General features: G+C 44.1%; 1 protein-coding gene across 1 annotated transcript; it reads right to left on the bottom strand.

Annotated features, from left to right (window-relative positions):
- Positions 1 to 885: 885 nt before the first annotated feature.
- On the bottom strand, positions 886 to 2,200 carry LOC105179744 (uncharacterized). The gene is made up of 2 exons (XM_011103386.2): positions 1,928 to 2,200; positions 886 to 1,833 (listed from the first exon to the last, which is right to left on the bottom strand). Exons 1-2 carry the CDS (start codon positions 2,198 to 2,200, stop codon positions 886 to 888), a joined length of 1,221 nt encoding a protein of 406 aa, XP_011101688.2.
- Between the last annotated feature and the right edge of the window lie 22,042 nt (positions 2,201 to 24,242).

Below are 24,242 nucleotides of genomic sequence, written 5' to 3'. Positions count from 1 at the left end.
GTCCCAACCATTGATACGTGCATCGATCTTACTCAGTAATGGTTGGCAGGCGGCGATAGATAATTGAGAAGAGATCAATGGTAGACCCAAATACCTCATCGGTAAGTGGCCTTCCTGAAACCCCAACACCGCAAGCAGCTCCTCTCGTATATTCTGGGCTGATCGGGATATGATGATATGGCTTATTTCAACATTGAGGCGTAGCCCCGACCAATCAGCAAATCTATCCAATCCGGATTTGAAGGCCCGAACAGATTCAGTATTAGCTCGGCAGAATAGGAGTAAGCCATCAGCAAACCCCAGTTGGAAGATTCTAAGATCGTCACACTTCCAATGGAATGCGAAGTTCATGTCCTGCTCGATCAGCTGTAGTATTCCCATGTGTAGAACCTCCATCACAAGGACGAAGAGATATGGCGATAACGGGTCGCCCTGTCGAAGCCCTCTGGCACCCGCAAAACATCCATGTGGCTTTCCGTTCATCCCTACCGAAAAGGAAGGTGAGCTGATACACTCCTCAATCCATTGACTGAATATCTCTGGGAAACCGAATAGCTGAAGCACCGATAGCAAGAAATCCCACTCGACAGTGTCATACGCCTTCTGAATATCAACTTTCAAAGCACATCTCGGTGGGAGTCGGGCCTGATATAACTAGTGAAGAGTTCCTGTGCTAACATAACATTGTCCCCTATGCTCCGGCTAGGGACAAACGCTGCCTGGCAGGGGCTGATAATCTTGTCCTAAACCACACTCAAGTTTTGGACAATAAGTTTAGCAATGATTTTATAAAGTACGTTACCACAGGAGATAGGTCGAAAATCTGCAACAAACGTGGGAAAGTGTACCTTGGGGATAACCGTTAATATTGTGCTATTAATTTGCTTAAGAAGCTTCCCCGTAGAAAAGAACTCCAATACCTGCCTTCGTTACCTCCTGTCCCACCACCGGCCAGGCGTTTTTATAGAAGCCTGATGAATACCCATCAGGTCCAGGTGCTCTATCCTCGCCGATGTCAAAAACAGCTTTTTTTATATCCTCTGCACTGAACGGTTCAAGTAGGTGGCCTGCCTCCTCAGTTGTTATGATATGCCTCGCCCAAGGCCGAAGAAACCGAAGGTCCATCACCCTCTGACGCCTGTCTCCCCCTAGCAAGGATTGATAATAGGAGATAAATTCATGTATGACTGCATTTGGTTCCGTAATTGTAATTCCTTGGGCATCATTAATTTGCAAGATTCGTCTAGCTGTCCGTCTTTGGGCAATTTTAGGAAAGAACACTCTGGAACACTGGTCACCACCCTTCATCCATTCCATCTTTGCCCTCTGCTGCAGCATGATCCTCTCCAATTCGGCCGCCTTTGCATACACAAGCCGACTGCAGTGCTCCAACAGAAGAAATAGCTCATCCTGTCTGTGCGAGCTTACCAACACTTGGGCCTGCTCTAGGAACCCCCTTGCCAACTCAACATTGTGAGAAAGATCCCCTTTATTTCTCCTCTGTTCTCGAAAAATAGGTTTGAGTGCCTTGAGTTTGCGGGTGACTGAGAACATAGGCACTCCCACTATTTGATGTTGCCATATACTCTGCAGGCTAGGAATAAAATCTAGTGAGAGAGTAAGGAAGTTGTCAAACCGGAACATACCTCCAAATCGCTGTTGATTATCCCCTTTAACCACCATCGGCGAGTGATCCGATGTCCGTGGAGTGAGGCATTGATAGAAGACTGATGGAAACCGCATAGTCCATGTATCATTGGTTAGCATACGATCAAGTCGCTTCCACAAGTTGTGAGGGCTAGCACTTTGATTATGCCATGTGTACCATTTACCCTGCATCGGTAATGGCAAAAGCGTAGTATTCTGTAGGCATGCACGTATTAAATTCCTCCATCGCCACTCTTATATCTCCCGACGTACCACAGACCTCACTGAGATCCCTGACTGCATTGAAGTCGCCTCCAACCAGCCAGGGAATATTAATGCATTGTACAGCTAAGGAATCTAGAGATGCCCATAATTCTCGCCTATCAGAGACCTCAGTAGCACCATACACAATAGTAAGATCAACATACTCTTGTAATGCTCTAATAGTGGCACAACAGTGTATAAACTGGTTTCCCACCTCAATAATATCCACATCAACATAATTATAATCCCAAGCAATCCATATCCGATTTCCAATATTGCCATAATCCATAAACCATTTCCAATGAGGCATAAAAAATGATTGGATACTAGCACAGTTATTAATGCGAACACGTGTTTCTAGGAGACCAATAAAGTGTAACCTGAACTCAACAATGATATCCTTGACCGCCAGCTGATGATCCCTCTTGTTCAGGCCACGTACATTCCATATGGCAAGGTTTAACATGGGTCCCCAGGTACGGGGTTGCTTCGATTAGGACCCCTTGATGAACCTTCTGCACTATCAAGTAATTGTAGCACATCGAAAGAGTTATAAGTAACGATATCTTTACCCATCTCTTCCCGACTGGGCCCCGCTGCAGTTGGATGGGTACCACGGTCTTCTGTCTGCTTCTCCACAGTGTGAGGTGTTGGTTGGTCTCTTGTTCTTTCAGTCACCACTGGGCCTCGAAGTGCTCCCACTTTGGGTACATACACATTAACCGGTGGCTTGATAGATCTGGGTTTGTTGATAGTGCACTCCTTGGCTGAGTGTCCTAATGTCATACAGCTAGTGCACCTCGGGGATAGCCATTCATACTCCACATCAATTTTGAACGGTAATTCTCCTCCTTCCTCATTCGGTATCATAATAATAATGTGCTTTGGCATTTTAGAATTCACATCCAGCATAACGCATACACGAGCGAAATCCAGTCTCGTGCATGCTCTCGTGATCGCATCCGAGTATAAAGGTTTACCCACTCCACTAGCCACTATGCTGAGTCCCTCCTCCGTCCACAACTCCACCGGAAGGTGACGCAATTTGATCCAGACAGGAACCTGTGTATGTTTTAGTTTCCTTAGAACCATTCCCAGCTCCCATTTTTGAAAAACAATAGGCTGCCCCTGAAACAGCTACGGCCCTCCTTCAATAATATCTTCCATATCTGCAACTGACTTAAACTGGAAGAAAAAGAAACCGTTAGTAGTACCAGTTACGTCTCTTAACCCCGGCCAAACTGATACCGCGTATTCCTTCGAATGGTGAAAGTACGGGCGTTTCCCCAAAAAATATCCAACTGCGGTAGTTTTCCAGCGCTTAGACCCGTTTCGGATAGTCTCTAACGTCGGTCTCACAATCACCTCTCGATTTTGAGTGTTGGAGCAATGAACTTGAGGGTCTTTTGCGTTGAGTGGTTAAATGCATGCGCAATTTTATCATCAATAATTGGTATGCATTCAACGGAATGTTACCCACGTACAATCCCGTTTGGACTGGAGCAACAAATGATTTTTCCTTCGCCATGTCACACTCCACGTTCACTGTCATTGTGGTGTCAAGAAGCTGTTTTTTCCTACATCCTTGATGACATCAGCAGCAGCATCACTGCTTACATCAGCCCTACTGTCATCACTGCCATTGCTGACATCAGCCCTAGCGATGCTGATGTCAGCAGAATGTCCATCCAACCTTTGCACCAAGTCATCTGCATTGTCATCTGCCAAGTCAGCCGCTGAGTTGAGCTCCACGTCATCTTCCACGTCCCCATATCCGAGCGCCACCTCACAGCGACCATCCACGTCACTCGCCGGCAATACCGCCCGGAAATTGCGTTAGCACCGCCTCAGTTCGCCGGAGGAGGTTTCCAGCAACTCTCTTCGCCGGCTGTGAAGCTTCCTTCATCATCAGTCCATCGGAAACCGCTGCTCCTGTCATCGGACTCCTTCCAAGTTGCAGCCCATCGGTTTCCGTCGTCTTCTCCATCGTATTCTTTTTTTTCGGTAATGGTAAATTTCATAAATGAAAAATATGGTACAGTACTTCTCCATCGTATTCACCGGCAGGAGACTCCGGTAGGCCTGGCGCCTCGCACGAGCTGGTGGGAAATCAGTTACAGTTGTCCTTGGCATCATCTTCTCCGGCGGAAAACAACGCAACATGGAAACCTTGCCAAATCGCATTTCCCATTTTAATCGAAGTTCCTCAAGGGCTGCCGTTAATTCATGGTCGTTTTTGTCGATCACCTTGTGTGCAAGGCGAAGGAATTCAGCCATATTGAAAGAAGATTTCAATCGTTCGCCATGGTTTTCGTTCAGATTTGCGCCACCAAACCCTAGAATAGGGCGGCGCACTAGGTCTTCGTCTTCCACATCCAAGTTTGGATCTTTTTCGATGGGCATGACTCCTTCACCCTCGCCAGTCGTTCGGTTGTCGTCTGCCATAGCCACAACCTCCAGATCAGTGGGCGTCGCTTCGTCTTCCTCAGGCGACTTTTCGGATGGGTGACTTTTCGGATTCCATGACTGCGCGAAACGCTAATTTCGAGCGGGACAAGCCAGCTGCAGAAACTCCAATTTTTCCATCAATGGGTCTTCCCTTGCCATCTCCAATATCAAATCTGTAACCCGTAGATGACGCCTCGTTGGATTCCGCCTCCAACTTGTAGTTATTATTACGCTTAGAAAATTTACAACACAAATGCTTGGGTGACCAACGTTTGGGTCAAGTTTCATCGAATTCTGGAAACGTTCAAAATTTAGCTGTTTTGCACGGTTTTATTAAAGCAAATTTGTTTCGCTTTTATACTAACTTGTAGTTATTATTACGCTTAGAAAATTTATAACACAAATGAATGGGTCTACACCTGTGATTGGGTCAAGTTTCGTTGAATTCTGAGAACGTTCAAAAGTTAGATGTTTTGCATGGTTTTATTAAAACAAGTTTGTTTCCCTTTTATACTAACTTGTAGTTATTATTATGCTTAGAAAATTTAACACACAAACTCTTGGGTCTAGACCAACGCTTGGGACAGGTTTCGTCGAATTCTGAGAACGTTCAAAATTTAGCTGTTTTGCACGGTTTTATTAAAGCAAGTTTGTTTCCCTTTTATACTAACTTGTAGTTATTATTACGCTTAGAAAATGTATAACACAAATGCTTGGGTCTAGATCTGCGTTTGGGTCAAGTTTCGTAAAATTTTGAGAACGTTCGAAATTTAACTGTTCTGCACGGTTTTATTAAAGCAAGTTTGTTTCCCTCTTATACTAACTTGTAGTTCTTATTACGCTTAGAAATGTAACACACAAATTCTTGGGTCTAGACATACGTTTGGGTAAAGTTTCATCGAATTCTGAAAATGCTCAAAATTATTAAATCTGTATTATCAGCAATGAGCACTTACTGGGCATCTGCATTCATTTTACCGAAGACTATTATTAAACAAATTGAGAAACGCCTCAGAAATGTTTTGTGGAAAGGCAATTATACATCAGGCTACGCCAAGGTAGCATGGAAGGATGTGTGTAAACCGAATATAGAAGGAGGCCAAGGTATCAAGGATATCGGTATCCTTATCCGTGATGGCAAAAAAGCTATGTGACGTTATCAGATGTGACAGAACATCTATTTGGGTTGATTGGTTGAAGCATGGACGGTTACGTGATACTTCAATTTGGACAATTAATGAGAAGGGAGGATCATGGGGATGGCGAAAGCTACTCCGACTTCGAATCTCCATCCTGCCTATGACGGAGTTTCTTATTGGAGAGGGAAACTCATTCTTCTTATGGAAGGACCTGTGGCACCACTTGGGCCCTCTTATTACTAGATTCCCACGTGGACCGAGACTCTTGGGACTTGATGAATCCGCCAAACTTCAAGTAGTTATTGATGAGGGGCAATGACAGTGGCCTTTTATTACTGATTTGGAATGTATGGAGATCATTTACACACTTCCTCAGATATATGGAGGTGATGACAGGATCAACTGGAGATTCTTAGAGGGACGACCCACTACATAATCTCTATACAGACTTTTCAGACCACCTGGACCGAAAGTAGGTCGGTATTCACTACTCTCGGGTTCATTGAAGATTCCGCGACATAACTTTATTCTCTGGTTAGCTATTCAGGAGAAATTACCTACAACAAACAAACCATGGATGAGTCATCTAGGCTATCCTTTGTGATGAGGGTAATGCGGAGACACACACACATATGTTCTTCCGATGCCGATATAGCAGACGATGCCTTGCAGCAGTACGACAACAAGTTCAATTTTCTTGGCCCAATCGTGAGTGCGCAAGAGATGTGGAATGGGCATCGAGGAAATGGAGGGGGAAGCATATAGTTAATATAGCTTATCGAGCCTTACTTGGTGCATGCATATACCATATTTGGCGAGAGAGAAACTTCAGGCGATTTAAACACACCGAGAGAACACCGAGCACCTTGAGTATCTTGATAGCTGATGACGTCAGACAGAGGATCCTTAGCGTTAGCTTAGCTAAGTCAATCAGTACACGTGCATTATATAGACTTTGGCGTATCCCTTGGCCTGTCGAGGGAGACACCGATTGACGATCATCTTGTTGTACTGTATTTATTACTTAATGAAACTTACATTTACCCAAAAAAGAAAAAAGTTTCGTTGAATTTTGTGAACGTTCAAAAGTTAACTGTTTTGCACAGTTTTATTAAAACAAGTTTGTTTCCCTTTTATACTAACTTGTAGTTATTATTACGTTTAGAAAATTTACCACACTAATGCTTGGGGCTAGACCAACGTTTGGGACAGGTTTCGTCGAATTCTGAGAACGTTCAAAATTTAGCTGTTTTGCACGGTTTTATTAAAGTAAGTTTGTTTCCCTTTTATGCTAACTTGTAGTTATTATTATGCTTAGCAAATTTACAACACAAATGCTTGGGTCTAGACCAACATTTGGGTCAAGTTTCGTCGAATTCTGAAAACGTTCAAAATTTAGCTGTTTTGCACGATTTTATTAAAGCAAGTTTGTTTCCCTTTTATACTAACTTGTAGTTATTATTACGCTTAGCAAATTTAGAACACAAATGGATGGGTCTAGACCTGTGATTAGGTCAAGTTTCGTTGAATTCTGAGAACGTTCAAAAGTTAGCTGTTCTGCACGGTTTTATTAAAACAAGTTTGTTTCCCTTTTATACTAACTTGTAGTTATTATTACGCTTAGAAAATTTAACACACAAACTCTTGGGTCTAGACCAACGTTTGGGTCAAGTTTTGTCCAATTCTGAGAATGCTCAAAATTTAGCTGTTTTGCACCGTTTTATTAAAACAAGTTTGTTTCCCTTTTATACTAACTTGTAGTTATTATTACGCTTAGCAAATTTACAACACACGATGCCAAGGTACAACAATGCCCCTCGTCAGGTGTCTCCCTCGACAGGCCAAGGGATCCGCCATAGCCTATATAATGCACGTGTGCTAACAGAGTTAGGGAGTTCAAGACTAATTATGCGCTGCCGTATATCTTCCATAATCAAGTTTGCTACCACGCTAGGAGGGTTCTCAACTTGCTCAAATCTTCTAGTGTTCCTCTCCTTCCAAATATGATAAACACACGATCCTAATAGTGCATGGTATGCAATGTTGATGATATGTTTCCCACGCCATTTCCTTGCCCCCCATATAATATCTTGTGTCCATTCCCGATTTGGCCACTGAAATCATACCATGCGTCGTATAGTGCTGATGCATCGTCTACTAAATCTGCAGTGGAAGAACAAGTGGTCATGTGATTGGACCATGTCATCATTACAAAGTACGCAATGCCCAAGGTGGGATAACCATGGTTTATCCGTTGTGGCTAGCTTCTCCAGAATCGCAAGCCACAGGATGAACATATGACGAGGAATCTTCAGAGGGCCTGAAAGTAGTGAAATCCAGTCTACTTTCGGACCCGGTGGCATCATAAGCCGATAGAGCTCCTGAGTGGTAGGGCTCCCATTCATAAATCTCCAAATAATCCGATCTGATCCTCCATAGATACAAGGCAGTGTGTGAATAATCTCTAGGCACTCCATGTCCGTAATCAATGGCCACTGCCATTGATTCTCTTGCATAACTGAATTCAATGTAGCATTCTCATGCAAACCCAATCTGGAAGGCCCTCGTGGGAATCTGTCTATGAGTGGTCCAAGGGTGTGCCATGGATTCTTCCATAAATAAAATTCACTCCCATCACCAATGCGATATTCAACGATAGATCGTATCCAAGTACGCAAACACAAGAGTTTTCTCCATCCCCATGGCCCCTGATGATCCGGTATAGTCCAGATTGAACTATCTCGTAAGCGTCCACTAATCAGCCAATCCACCCATATCGACGTCCTGTCACATCGGATGACCTCGCATAGTTTTTTGCACATAAGAGCACGGTTAAGGGTACCAACATCCCTCAGTCCAAGTCCACCTTCCTCCTTCGGTTTGCAAACATCTTTCCATGCAACTTTTGCATATCCATTATTTTTTTTGGGGAAATGTAAGATTCATTAAAGAAAATTGGGTAAAGAGTACAAAGTACAACAATCAAATGGGTGTACCTCCAACAGACCAAGGGATACGCCACAGTCTATAGAGTGTACATGTACTAATAGAACCGGGAAGATTACTACTAATTATCCTCTGTCTAACGTCTTCTATGATGCAAGTAGCTAATACAGCTTCCGGCCGATGGGTGTGCTCGAACCTTCTCAAATTCCTCTCTCGCCATATATGGTATATGCATGCACCAAGTAATGCTCGATAAGCAACATTAACAATATGCTTCCCCCTCCACTTCCTCGATGCCCATTCCACGTCTCTACTCCACTCACGATTCGGCCAAGCAAATCGGATATGATGTCGTATAGCTGCAAGACATCCTCTGCTATATCGGCATCGGAAGAATATGTGAGTATGTGTCTCCTCTGCACCCTCGTCACAGAGGGTACATCTCCCTAGATGCGTCATCCATATCCATTATTTTCCATACCTTTCCATAGGAAGGACCGTAACCTTTTTTCGATCTCCCTGAGGACTCCTTTTGGTAGTATGAAAGGGGAACCCCAGTACACACTGAATGCCATAAGAACCGATTTGATGAGTTGCACTCTCCCCGCATATGAAAGTGCTAGTCCTTCCCAACCATTAATACGTTCATCAATCTTTCTCAATAGTGGTTGGCAATCAGAGATAGTCAATTCTGGAAGAAATCAGGGGCAAACCCAAATATCTCATCGGTAGGTGGCCTTCCTGGAATCCCAACATTCCTAGCAATTGCTCTTTCACATTCTGAGCTGACTTAGAGATAATGAGATGACTCTTTTCAATGTTGAGTCTCAATCCCGACCATGATGCAAATCGATCCAATCCATTCTTTAATACTCTGATAGAGTCAATGTCGGCTCGGCAAAATAATATCAGGTCATCAGCAAATCCCAATTGAAACACCCTTGATGCTTCACATTTCCAGTGAAATGTGAAATTCATATCCTGATCAATTAATTGCAAGAATCCCATATGCAGTATCTCCATGACAAGTACAAATAGGTATGGTGATAGAGGATCACCTTTTTTTTTAGGTAAATTTAAGTTTCATTAATAACATTGTAGTAAAGTACAACGTGGAAGTCATCAGTTGGTGTCTCCCTCGACAGGCCAAGGGATACGCCAAAGTCTAAATAAAGATCGTGTACTGACTGAACTAGGTAATGTAATACTATGTATCCGCTGCTTGATATCCTCGATAATAACTACTGCCATGGTGCTGGGAGTCCTTTCAGTTTGCTCAAATCGTCTCAAATTTCTCTCCTTCCAAATGTGGTAAACACATGATGCTAATAGTGCTCGGTAAGACATGTTAATAATGTGCTTACCTCTCCATCTCCGGGACGCCCATATAATATCCGTCATCTAGTCTCTATTGGGCCACGAGAATCATACTATTTTCCGAATTTCTGTTATACACTGAAGACTAAATCTGCACTGGAAAAATAAGTGACCGTGTGTCTCCGTCGCTCCCTCATTGCATAAAATGCACGGGCCAAGGTGAGCTAGCCATGGTTTATCCATCGTAGCCAACTTTCCAAGAATAGCAAGCCAGAGGATGAATAAGTGACGTGGAATCTTGAGTGATCCCGAAAGTAGCGAGGACCAGTCTACTTTCGGTCCAGGCGGATCAAAAAGCCTATAAAGAGTCTGAGTAGTAGGAATCCCATGGTCGAACCTCCAAATAATGTGGTCCTCTCCTCCATAGATTGTGGGTAGTGCATGTGTGATTTCCAAACACTCAAAATCTGTGATAGGGGGCCACTGCCACTCTCCTCCACTAATCACCGTACAGAGTTTTGTTGACTCCTCCAATCTATGTAACCTCGGTCCACGTGGGAATGTATCACGAAGAGGCCCTAGATGATGCCATGGGTCTTGCAATAGGTAGAATCTTCTCCCATCTCCTATTTTATAATCCACCATAGCTCGGAGGAAGATCCGTAAACGGAGGAGTTTTCGCCATCCCCATGATCCTCCATGCTCTCTAATCGTCCAGATGGAAGTATCTCATAATCGACCCTGGTAGAGCCATGTAACCCATATCGAGGTCCTATCGCACCTGATGATATCACATAGTTTCTTAGCCATTAATGCACGATTCAAGAGAGTGATGTCCTTGAATCCTAGGCCTCCCTCCTCCTTCGGCCGGCACAGGTCTTTCCAGGCAACCTTGGCATATCCACTGGTTGATGTCCCTTTCTACAAGAAAGTTCTCAGCCTCTTCTCAATTTCATTGGTAACTTTCTTTGGCAGTATGAACGCTGAAGCCCAGTATAAACTCAACGCCATGAGTACAGATTTAATAATTTGTACTCTACCAGCATATGACAATGCAATACCCTCCCAACCAGCAATACGTTTATCAATTTTCATCAATAATGGGCGACAATCAGCAATTGTTAAGCGAGAGGATAAGAGAGGTAGTCCCAAGTACCTCATCAGGAAGACACCCTCCTGTAACCCGAGTGCTGTCAGCATCTCATCGCGAAGTCCTTGGGCTGAACGTGAGATAATAAGATGGCTTTTCTGCACGTTTAGCATGAGCCCCGACCATACAGCAAATCGATCCAATCCTATTTTAAAGACTCCAATAGAGTCCATATCAGCGTGACAGAATAACAACAAATCATCAGGAAAACCCAACTGAAAAACTCTGGATGAATCACATTTCCAGTGGAAGGAAAATAATTCATCCTGATCAATCAACTGTAGGAAACTCAAGTATAGTACTTCCATTACAAGCACGAACAAGTATGGCGAAAGAGGATCTCCCTGTCGAAGCCCTCTGGCCCCCTTAAAGAAACCATGAGGTTTCCCATTCAGCCCAACGGAAAATGAAGTTGTAGTGAACACATCTCAATCCACTTCACGAAATTAGGGGGGAACCCAAATAACTCCATTACCGCGATCATAAAATCCCATTCCACCGTGTCATATGCCTTTCGAATGTCCACTTTCAAAGCACACCGGGGTGGTAGACGGGCCTGGTTGTAGCCTGTAAATAGCTCCTGTGCCAACATAATATTGTCTTCAATGCTTCGTCCGGGCACAAATGGCGCTTGGCATGGACTAATAAGTTTGTCTAATATCACACTCAACCGTTGGACAAGGAGTTTGGCAATAATCTTATATAACACATTACAGCAAGATATAGGACGAAAATCACCAACGGTCATAGGTGTATGTACCTTGGGAATAAGCGCCAGAAGTGTAGTATTTATCTGCTTCAGAAGTCGTCCCGTATTAAAGAAATCCAGAACTGCCGAAGTCACTTCCTGCCCCACTATAGGCCATTCAGCTTTGAAAAAGCCCGATGAATACCCGTCCGGCCCCGGTGCCTTATCCTCAGCAATGTCAAAAACTGCTTGCTCAACATCCGCTGGTGTGAATGGCAAGAGTAAAGAGTTAACATCCTCTTCACTCAATAGGTGTCTGACCCACGGTCGAAGGAATCGTAGATCAATCACGTCTCTCCTTTGTTCCCCACCAAGCAAGTTTTGATAGTACATGACAAACTCATTGACTACCTCTTGTGGTTCTGTGTGAGTGGCTCCATGATCATCATTAATTTGTAAGATTCTTCGCGCAGCGATCTTACGAAAGAATACCCGGGAGCACTGATCACCCCCCTTCATCCGCTGCATTTTTGCTCGTTGTTGGAGCATACTTTGTTCAAGTTTGGCTGCTTTAGCCAGTATGAATCGGCAACAATGTTCCAACTGTAATAATAATTCATCCTGCCTGTTCGAACTGACAAGTAATTGCGCCATCTCAAGAAACCCTTTTGCCAGCTGGACATTATGTGATAAGTCTCCTTTATTCCTCCTTTGCTCTCTAAACACCGATTTAAGTGCTTTGAGTTTCCTCGTTACCGCATACATAGGCGCCCCAATAATGTTATGTTGCCAAACCTGCTGCACACTGGGAATAAACTCTGGTGATAAGAATATCACCAGTCTGCATGGCAATAGTCTCTAGGGAACCCCATAACTCCCTCCTATCTGCCACCTCCGTAGCTCCATAAATCATAGTGATGGCAATTGACTCACGTAGTGACCGTATATAAACAAGGCAGTGGATGAATTGTGTACCACATTCAACAACATCAACATCAATAAAATTATCATCCCATGCAATCCAAATCCGATTACCAACCATTCCATAATCCACAAACCATTTCCAATTAGGTAATAAGAACGATTGAATAGCTGCTACATTATTAATACGAACACGGGTTTCAAGAAGACCAAGAAGTTGTAACTTGAACTCAGCAACGATGTCCTGCACTGCTAGCTGATGGTCTCTTTTATTCAGGCCACGAACATTCCATATAGCTGTGTTCAACATGGATCACCAAGTATGGGGCTGCTTCAATTAGGACCCCGTGCTATATCATCTGCATCGTCAATTAAGTGTAGAGCATCAAATGTATTATATACTACAATCTCCTTACCATTCTCTGCTCGATTTGTCCTCATTCCACCTCGACGAGGAGATTCACGCCCATCTCTCTGCTTTTCCACCCCTCGAGGTGGTGGTGTTATCTCCTGATCATGCACCATAGTCGGCTCTGCAGGTCCCTTTTTTGGAATGTAAACGGCTACCGGTGGTTTAATTGGTTTGGATGGTTTATTGAGCACACAATCCTTAGCCGAGTGGCCTAATGTCATACAACTGGTACATTTAGAAGGTAACCATTCATATTCCACGTCAATTTTGCATGGTGTCTCTCCTCCTTCCTCGTCAGGACTCATAATGATAATATGTTTAGGTAAGTTGGAGCTCACATCCAACATGACGCATACACGAGCGAAGTCCAGTCTCGTGCATGCCCTCGTAATAGCATCCGGATATAGGGGTTTGCCTATACCGCTGGCCACCGTGCTGAGGCCCTCTTCAGTCCATAATTCAACCGGTAAGTGTCTCATTTTTATCCAAACTGGGACCTGTGTATGTTTTAATTTTCTTATCGCCATCCCTGGTTCCCATTTCTGCAGTACAATTGGTTGTCCTTGGAACAACCACGGTCCGCCTTCAATTGCTTCTTCCATGTATGCAACTGTCTTAAACTGGAAAAAGAAAAAACCGTTTGACGTGGCCTTAACCTCCTGCAATCCAGGCCAAACTGAGACGGCAAAGTCTTTAACGTGATAAAAGTACGGTCGTTTTCCAAGTAAATAACCGATCGCGGTGGTCTTCCACTTAGTTGATCCATTGCGAATAGTTTCAATTGTAGGTCTCACAACCACTTCTCCATTTTGTATTGTTCGGGGTATGTATGAATGAGTCCTCCAAGATGAATTATTAAAAGCGTCGGCAATTTTATCATCCACGTTCACATTCAAATTTGCATTTAGCGGAATATTACCCACAAACAAACCCGTAGGAAATGAACGCACTTGTGTAGGGAGAGGACTAATTTTTTCCATTGTATTGCTAATGTCATGTAATACATCAGCAGCTGCATCAGTGCCTGTGTCATCACCTACATCATCATATAGGTCAGCGCCTGCATCAGCTTCCACATCATCTGCTGCGTCATCACACATGTCAGCGCTTACATCATCGCACAAGTCATCACCTCCTTCATCTTGCTGCTGTTTTTTTGCCGGAAAAGTTGTAGCAGCCGTCCCTGCTGTTCGTCGCCGGTCAGTCGCCGTCGCCTGAATCTGGACAGCATCCAAAGTCGCCGGAGTTTGCTGCATAACCGGATTAGCAACAAGACATGTTGTCTTCTTCCCCAAAACCGTCCTTCCACCATTTTCAGATTTCTTGTACGGCACCGGTGGCGCTATTCCGTGCGCCAACGCCCTTTCAACCATTGTACCCCGTCGAGCCCGAAGAGGAAGACGTCCAAACGTCAGTTTGTTTCCAGTCCCCGTTTGCTGCCTCAGATTTTCGCCATGGCCGAATTTGGCCTCCCAACGAGATTTAAGTTTCGCCAAAGCTTCTATTGAATCTGTATCACCAACATCCACAATTCTGTTCGCAAGATTCAAGAATTCAGTAATATTAAAATCGCGGGGAGAAGGAATAGCAGTCCGTCCGCCATTGATGGATGGAGCCGAAACTTCACCAAACCCTAGTTTTTGCGGCGCATTGGAACTCATATTATCCGTAGCCGATTTCTCATCTTTATCGTTCGAAATCCTTCCTCTCATCGTCATGATGTCCAATCCGCTCCTATTTACCAGAAAAGTATCAGTATCTATCGTCTCCAATGAACCCGACGTTTCATCTTCCATGGCAGAAAACCCTAGATCTGGCGACGCTTGGTTGTTCGTCGATTTGCCAGCCAAGATCCCGCCTTTCAGAGTCTGGAGTGTAGATCTTCCCCCCATTGATGTCTGTTCATCCTCCGTTTCCAGATTGGCGCTGTTTGCTGGCGTTTTCTCGGAACCCGACTCTTCACATTCTCGTCGGATTTGCGTTTTTCCGGCTTCCAAGCGGTCGCCGGAAGTCAGACCACCTCCAGTTGGTTCCCCATCGTCGGCCGTCCCCCCTGCTCCGGCCGGTGAGGCAGCTCCGCCATTCCACCTCCATCCATGCTAGTGTGTGTTTTTGAGTGTGTGCGAGTGTGTGAGAGAGAAGAGAGGGTAGTTGGAGAGTTTTTTTAGAGAGAATTTTTGCATTTTTTTGTGTATGTTTCAGTTTGTTTTTTTCGATAGAGGATCACCTTGCCGAAGTCCCCTAGCACCCTTAAAGAAACCGTTCGGTTTCCCATTCATTCCTATAGAGAATAAGGTTGATGTGACGCATTCCTCAATCCATCGTCTGAATACCTCGGGGAAACCAAATAAATTTAAGGCCTCCAGAAGGAAGTCCCATTCCACAGTGTCATATGCCTTTCGAATGTCTACTTTCAAAGCACATCTCGGTGGTAGGCGGGCCTGGTTGTAGCCACTGAAAAGTTCCTGTGCTAACATGACATTATCCCCAATACTCCTCCCCAGGATAAATGCAGACTGGCATGAACTAACAAGTTTGTCCAATACCACACTCAAAATGTGTCGCGCCCACGATCTAAGATATCCAAAGTCCATCATCTGTTGTCGTCGCTCCCCTCCCAATAATGTTTGGTAGTAGGAAATGAATTCATGAGTTACTGCATCCGGGTCTGTATGCGTGACTCCTTGTGCATCAGTAATTTGCAAGATCTGACGTGTTGCCCGTCTCCTGGCGATCTTGCGAAAGAAGATCCTAGAGCACTGATCCCCCCCTTTCATCCACTGGATATTTGCCCTTTGTTGTAGCATAATCTGTTCAAGCTTCGCCGCTTTGGCATACACCAGGCGACAACAATGCTCCAAAAGAAGCCAAAGCTGATCTTGCCTACTCGCACTCACCAGTGTTTGAGCTACCTCCAAAAAACCTTTCGCCAGTTGCACATTATGTGTCAGATCTCCTTTTTTTCGTTTAATCTCACGAAAGATTGGTTTCAGTGCTTTAAGTTTGCAAGTGATAGAAAACGTAGGCACCCCTACAATCTCATGTTGCCACACACTTTGTACACTGGAAATAAAGTCTGGTGAGTGTGTAATGAAGTTATCAAATCGAAACATACCTCCATGTTGTTGATGATTGTCTCCAATAATCACCATTGGTGAGTGGTCTGAAGTTCGTGGTGTGAGGCATGTATAGATAACATTCAGGAACCGCACCATCCAAGTGTCATTGGTAAGCATCCGATCAAGTCGTTTCCATAAGTTGCGGGGACTAGTACTTCTATTATGCCATGTGTACCATTCTCCCTACATGGGTAATGGTAAGAGTGCAGTATTCTGGAGGCATGTGTTAAACTCATCCATCGCCATCCTGATATCTCCAGAAGTACCACAGACTTCACTAAGGTCTCTGATCGCATTGAAATCCCCTCCAACGAGCCATGGAATGTCTGTACATTGTATAGCAAGGGATTCTAGACAGCTCCAAAGTTCCCGCCGGTCTGGAACATTAGTAGCACCATATATAACAGTAAATTCCTGTAATGCTCTAATGTTCACACGACAATGTAAAAATTGTGCCCCCATCTTTAAGACATCGACATCGACTATATTATCATCCCACGCGATCCAAATACGATTACCAATTGAAATTGGATCCACATACCATTTTCAATGAGGCATCAAGAAAGATTGAATGCATGTAATATTATTAGTACCGACACGTGTTTCAAGGAGACCAAGAAAATGTAACCTGAACTCAGCAACAATATCTTTGACCGCCAGCTGATGGTCTCGTTTGTTCAGGCCACGTACATTCCATATTGCTAAATTCAACATGAATCCCGACTGGTGGGGCTGCATAGCTTAGGAGCTCGTGTAGTATTTTCTGTTTCATCAAGGGATTGTAAGGCATCAAAATGATTATAGATGATAAGAGCTTTACCCCTTTCTTCTCGACTTGGCCCCGCTGCATTTTTAGGGATCTCTCGCATTTCTGTCTCCTCCACCTCCCTACTATCCACTGGTTTTTCAACCCTTCGTTCTGGCATCGACTGGTGCGATCCCCCTACTTTTGGTACATAGACTGATACGGGTGCCTTAACTGTTTTGCTTTTTTTCTGCAACGCACAATCTTTGGCAGAATGTCCCAACATCATGCAATAGGTACATTTCGGTGGTAACCATTCATACTCAACATCAACTTTTACTGGCAATTCACCCCCGTTTTCGTCTGGCGTCATTATAATGATGTGTTTTTGCAATCTACAAGAGATGTCAAGCATAACGCATACACGAGCGAAATCCAATCTCGTGCATGCTCTAGTAATATATCCGGATATAGAGGTTTACCCACTCCACTGGCCACCGTGCTGAGACCCTCTTCAGTCCATAGTTCAAACGGAAGGTGGCGTAGTTTTATCCAAACTGGGACCTGTGTATGTTGAAGTTTCCTCAGTGCCATTCCCGGTTCCCATTTTCGTAATACGAGTGGCTGTCCCTGGTATAGCCATGGGCCTCCCTCAATAACGTCTTCCATAGCAATAGTTGATTTAAATTGGAAGAAAAAGAAGCCGTTTGATGTAGCAGTGACCTCTTTTAAGTCTGGCCATATCGATAATGCAAATTCCTTCAAATGGTGGAAATATGATTTTTTCCCAAGAAAGTAACCGACCGCAGTGGTTTTCCACCTCTGAGAACCCCTCCTAATCACATCCATCGTTGGTCTCACAATCACCTCACCGTTTTGTATAATGGGAGCAATATACGAGAGTGTCTTGCGAGATGAGTTGAATGCATCAGTGATTTTATCTTCAACTACCGGATTCGAATAAGTATGCAACGGGATTTTACCGACAAACAAGCCCGTTGGAGTTGGAATATCTTTCATAGGAAATGGAGTTTTCCTCATGTCACGGACGATTTCATTGCATGTGTTAGCAGGTGAGGTCATAGCAGGGATGACATCAACAGGTGATGTCAATGTAGGGTTGAAGTCAGTAGTGACATCATCAGAAGCAGGGCTGACATCAGCAGGAGCAGGGCTGACATCAGCAATCAGCAAATGCAGGGCTGACGTCATCAGTGTAATCAGCAAATGCAGGGCTGATGTCATCAGATCGCGAAGTGACGCCAGCAGTCTAAAAAACTTCCATGTCCGGCTGTTTCGACGGAAAATTACCTCCAACACGCCGGAAATCATCCTCTTGGCCACTGTCCGTCGTCTGAGCATCTTTTCTTCCACCATTCTCGCCGGAAAATGGAGTTAGCATCGAATCCGCTGCCTTCGAACCACCATTCCCGTTCTGATTAAGTAGAAATGCCGGTGGTCGGAGACTTCTCCATGCCTTTCGCCTAGCCATTGGAAGATCAAAAGTCGTGCTTTTTGCCGGAAAGCAACGCGTCGTCGCTTCCTTTCCAAAGCGTTTTTCCCATTTATTTTTCAACTCGCACAGCACCGTCGTTGCCTCTTTGTCGCCGGCATCAAATCACCGTGTTGGCTACGCGGATGAACTCTGCCATATTGAACGCACCAGCCCCCTCCAAACTCTGTCCGCCATTGATGACCGTTGAAGGTGCGCCGCCAAACCCTAGTTTTGCGCGGCGCACCAAAACACCATCGTTTTCGTCCAAGTTTTTTTTTTTTTTGGTAATGGTAAATTTCATAAATGAAAAATATGGTCAGTACAACAATTAATTGGGTATCCCTCGACAGGCCAAGGGATACGCCATAGTCTATATAGAGCACATGTACTAATCGAACTAGAAAGATTAAGACTCAATATCCTCTGCCTAACATCGTCAATAATAAGAAAAGCCAATACATTAGGCGGGTGCTCAATCTGCTGGAACCGTCTGGAATTTCTTTCTCGCCACAAATGGTAAACGAATGACCCAAGCGTTTTCGTCCAAGTTTTCATCTTTACCCATCGCCATGCCATCCCCAACGTCTGCAACCTCTATTTCATCGTCTCCGGCCGTTAGATCGTTGGATTTCACCGGTGACCCTTCGTCTTCCAGTCGCGACTTCTCGGTTTTTTCGCGTCTTTTCACCTTCCCGTCGCCTGAAATATAATCTCCTTCTCGTTGGCCATCCTCCACATCATCCTCGTCGCCGGCAGACCCTTCGCCGTCGTAACCATGGCTGCCAGCCGGAATTTTGGTAGCAAGGGTTTTAGTGTGTGGAAGTGAAGGTGTACTAGCATGTGAAAAATTAGAGAGAGAATTTTTTGGTTCCATTTTCTTAGCTAAACTGAACGTTCAAAAGTTAGCTGTTTTGCACGGTTTTATTAAAACAAGTTTGTTTCACTTTTATACTAACTTATAGTTATTATTACGCTTAGAAAATTTAACACACAAACTCTTGGGTCTAGACCTACGTTTGGGTCAAGTTTCGTCAAATTCTGAGAATGCTCAAAATACAGCTGTTTTACACGGTTTTATTAAAACAAGTTTGTTTCCCTTTTATACTAACTTGTAGTTATTATTACGCTTAGCAAATTTACAACACAAATGCTTGGGTCTACACCATGGGTCAAGTTTCGTCGAATTCTGAGAACGTTCAAAATTTAGCTATTTTGCACGGTTTTATTAAACAAAGTTTGTTTCCCTTTTAAACTAACTTGTAATTATTATTACGCTTAGCAAATTTACAACACAAATGCTTGGGTCTAGACCAACATTTGGTCAAGTTTCGTCGAATTCTGAGAACGTTCAAAATTTAGCTATTTTGCACGGTTTTATTAAAGCAAGTTTGTTTCCCTTTTATACTAACTTGTAGTTATTATTATGCTTAGCAAATTTACAACACAAATGGATGGGTCTAGACCTGCGATTGGGTCAAGTTTCGTCGAATTCTAAGAACGTTCAAAAGTTAGCTGTTTTGCATGGTTTTATTAAAGCAAGTTTGTTTTCCTTTTATGCTAACTTGTAGTTATTTTTTTTTTTTTTGGTCAGTGTAATTTTCATTAAAAAAAGAGAAGTATAGTACAACAGTGTCCCTCATTAGGCGCTTCCCTCGACAGGCCAAGGGATACGCCACAGTCTATACAAAGCACATGTGCTAATAGAGCTAGGTAGCTTAATACTGAGTATACGTTGCCGAACATCTTCTACTATTAAGTTTTTTTTGGGTAAATGTAAGTTTCATTAATAATATTGTAGTACAGTACAACATGGAAGTCATCAGTTGGTGTCTCCCTCGATAGGCCAAGGGATACGCCAAAGTCTAAATAAAGATCGTGTACTGACTGAACTAGGTAATGTAATGCTATGTATCCGCTGCTTGATATCCTCGATAATAACTACTGCCATGGTGCTGGGAGTCCTTTCAGTTTGCTCAAATCGTCTCAAATTTCTCTCCTTCCAAATGTGGTAAACACACTTCTACTATTAAGTTGGCCACTACACTCGGGGGCCCCTCCTCGTGCTCAAAACGTCTCAGGTTCCTCTCCCTCCAAATATGGTATACACACGATCCAAGCAGGCATCGGTAGGATATATTGATGATGTGCTTCCCACGCCATTTTCTTGCACCCCATTCAACATCTCTGACCCAATCCCTATTAGGCCACTGAAATTTACCACACATATTCTTGGGTCTAAACTACGATTGGGTCAAGTTTCGTTGAATTCCCCAATAGAGACTGGAAAACGGATATTGAATGGGCTTCCCAAAAATGGAGAGGTAAACACATTGTTAACATATCTTATCGAGCACTATTAGCATCATGTGTTTACCACATTTGGAGGGAGAGAAACTTGAGAAGATTCGAGCACACCGAGAGGACACCTAGCACCATGGCTTTATTGATAGTTGAGGATATCAAGCAGCGGATCCTTAGTATCTCTCTACCTAGATCAGTCAGTACAAGAGCTTTATATAGACTGTGGCGTATCCCTTGGCCTGTCGAGGGAGAAACCAACTGATAACCACACTGTTGTACTGTACTACTATTTCATTTTACTTAATGATACTTACATTTACCAAAAAAAAAAAAGTTTCGTTGAATTCTGTGAACGTTCAAAAGTTAACTGTTTTGCACGGTTTTATTAAAACAAGTTTGTTTCTCTTTTTTTTTTGGGTAAATGTAAATTTTATTAATAAAGAGTAATGGTGCACAACATGTGATCATCAAATGGTTTCTCCCTCAACCCAAGGGATACGCCATAATCTATACAATGCTCGTGTACTGACTGACGAAGCTAAATCAACACTAAGAATCCTCTGCCTGACGTCATCGACGATTAGGATACTCAAAGTGGCTGGTGTCCGCTCAGTGTGTTCAAATCTCCTCAAGTTTCTCATCCTCCATATGTGGTAGACACATGATGCAAGTAGTGTACGGTAAGCGCTATTAATAATGTGCTTACCTCTCCATTTCCGCGTCGCCCATTCAATATCTGTTGCCCAATTCCTATTGGGCCAGTGAAAACGAATCCATCTGCGAATCTCAAAGAGGCACTGACGACTAAATCTGCATTGGAAGAATAAATATGAATGAGATTCCGTAGCTCCCTCATCGCACAATATGCACACACCCCCCCAGGTGAGATAGCCATGATTTGTCCGTGGTAGGTAGTTTGCCGAGGATTGCGAGCCATAAGATGAACGAATGACGAGGAATCTTCAAGGAGCTCAAAAGTAGTGAAGACCATCCTAGTTTCGGCTCAGGAGGATCAAATAATCGGTAGAGGTCCTGAGTAGTAGGTTGCCCTTCGTCACATCTCCATATCACCCGATCCTCACCTCCAAGAATAAGCGGTAGGTGTAGTGGCCAACTTAATAATAGAAGATGTTCGGCAACGTATACTCAGTATTAAGCTTCCTAGCTCTATTAGCACATGCGCCTTGTATAGACTGTGGCGTATCCCTTGGCCTGTCGAGGGAAGCGCCTAATGAGGGACACTGTTGTACTATACTTTCTTCTTAATGAAAATTACACTTACCCAAAAAAAAGAATAAGCGGTAGGTCTAGAAGATAGAAGAGGGATTCCCAAGAAGTTCTTCTAACTAAGGAAGTAGAGATGGACTCTCAAAATTCTCTCCTTTCTCTCTCACACACTATTACACCACAACACACACACATGCCCTAACCACTAAAACTGCCGCCGGCGATGAGGAGGAGGATCCGGCCGGCGAAGGGGAGGTCGACGGTGATGGAAGACGGCGACATACGGACTGTTTTGGTCAATTTTCCGGTGACCCGCGAGTTCTTAACGTGGAAACAAAAAAATCGTGATTGCAAGTTGAACCGCCATCTTTTCCGGCGACAATGGCGGATCTGACGACAGAGGACGATGACCCAAGCTTTTCAGAGATCGGAGATGGAGGAAAGCCGAGGACTGATTGTGTTTTGAGGGCGGAAACGAGGTCAATATTTCAGGCTCCATTGTTAGGGTTTTCGGAAGGCGAAAGATCGCGCAGCCAAAAACCGATGGAAACTTGCACTATTCCGGCTGAAGATAGTACGACGGACTCCGTGGACGAAGTGGCAACATCTCTGAACAAGAAAGGCGAGAGCTTGGCCCCTAATTCGTCTTCTTCACGAGTGCCGCCAAAATTAGGGTTTGATGGCGGTTCATCTTCCTTCAATGGCGGACGAAGGTTTGAGCCTTTCAATCTTGACGAGTTCTTGCGATTGGCCAACGCTGTTATTGACAAAGGCAACAAGCAAACTGTTGCAGCGCTTAGAAATCTGAAAAAACGATGGACGGAGAGATTCAGAAGTGTGCCGTCGTTGCGTTCATTGGTTGAGAGAAGAGGCGCGCCGCCACGCGTGGGAGGTTTACGACCGACTGTAAGGTGCCTCGAGCAGTGAGACGTCGGAAACAGGCGTGCAACCGAAGGGATCAGATCTACAGACGCCGGCGACTGAGAATTGTGAAATTTTTGCCGGAAAAACGCCTGTTCTGTGTCCGCCGGCGACCGATATGGCAGCTCCGACGACTGTGGATCGGCGAGTAACAATTCCGGCGACTGTTGGTAATCCTAATTTGGCTGATGTCGCGATTGTGAATGACGTGGAGGGTGAGTTGGCATGTGACGAGGATGATGATGTCACTAGTGATGTTGGTTTGAAATCTAATGACATCACTGCATATGACATCATGGCTGACATCACTACAGATGACATCACTGCTGATGCAGGCATGACAACAGCTTATGTCATGGATGATGTCAACCTACAAAAGAAGAAAAAAAACCATGCTTCTACCACTGGATTGTTCATTGGAAATATTCCGTTACATACATGCTCGGACACAATTTTCGATGACAAAATAGCTCACGCATTCCACAACTCAACTCGGAAGACCCTATCCTATGTGGCTCCAACGGTGCAAAACGGAGAGGTGATTGTGCGACCAACATTGGATAGTATACGTAATGGGTCAAAACTATGGAGGACTACAACGGTGGGGTATTTCCTTCGAAAAAGGCCGTATTTTCACCATCTGAAGGAATTTGCAATGTCGATATGGCCGGACTTAAAGGAGGTCACTAGTACAAATAATGGATTCTTTTTCTTCCAATTCAAATCAGTCGTTGCTATGGAAGATATCATCGAAGGAGGGTCGTGGCTATTCCAAGGGCAACCTATAGTCCTTAAAAAATGGAAACCAGGGATGGTATTAAGGAAACTACAGCATACGCAGGTTCCTATGTGGATCAAATTACGTCACCTTCCAGTCGAGTTATGGACAGAAGAAGGACTTAGTACGGTGGCTAGTGGAGTGGGTAAACCTCTTTACCCGGATGCGATTACGAGAGCATGCACGAGACTGGACTTCGCTCGTGTATGCATAATGGTAGATGTGACTTCAACATTACCAAAGCACATTATAATTATGACACCGGATGAGGACGAAGGAGAATCACCATGTAAAGTAGATGTTGAGTACGAATGGTTACCCCCGAAGTGCAAAAGTTGTATGACATTGGGGCACTCTGCCAAAGAATGTGTTCTTAACAAATCAAAACCAATTAAACCACCGATTGCTGTATACGTACCCAAAGTGGGGACACCACAAGAAAGAGCAATGCCTGAATCGAGTAGGAACCATACTAGGGAAGTTGGTGATACAACTTATATACCATCTCGGCCACCACATTTGCATGATCGGTAGATAAGCAGACCACCACAAGCTCCAGTGGTAGAAAAGAAGAGAGAGGGCCGTCAATACCCTAGAGATGCAACAGGCCCAAGTCGTGAGGAGAGGGGTAAGGTGGTTGTTATATATAATACATTTGATGCACTACACATACTAGATGATACAGATGAGTCGACTCGGGGTCCTAAGAACAGCAGCCCCATAC

Source organism: Sesamum indicum, linkage group LG11, assembly GCF_026168435.1.
Source record: "Sesamum indicum cultivar Baizhima isolate 11 linkage group LG11, ASM2616843v1, whole genome shotgun sequence".
NCBI classification, from domain to species: Eukaryota; Viridiplantae; Streptophyta; class Magnoliopsida; order Lamiales; family Pedaliaceae; genus Sesamum; species Sesamum indicum.
Note: the sequence above shows the minus strand (reverse complement) of the source record. Positions and strands in the feature narration are given on the sequence as shown.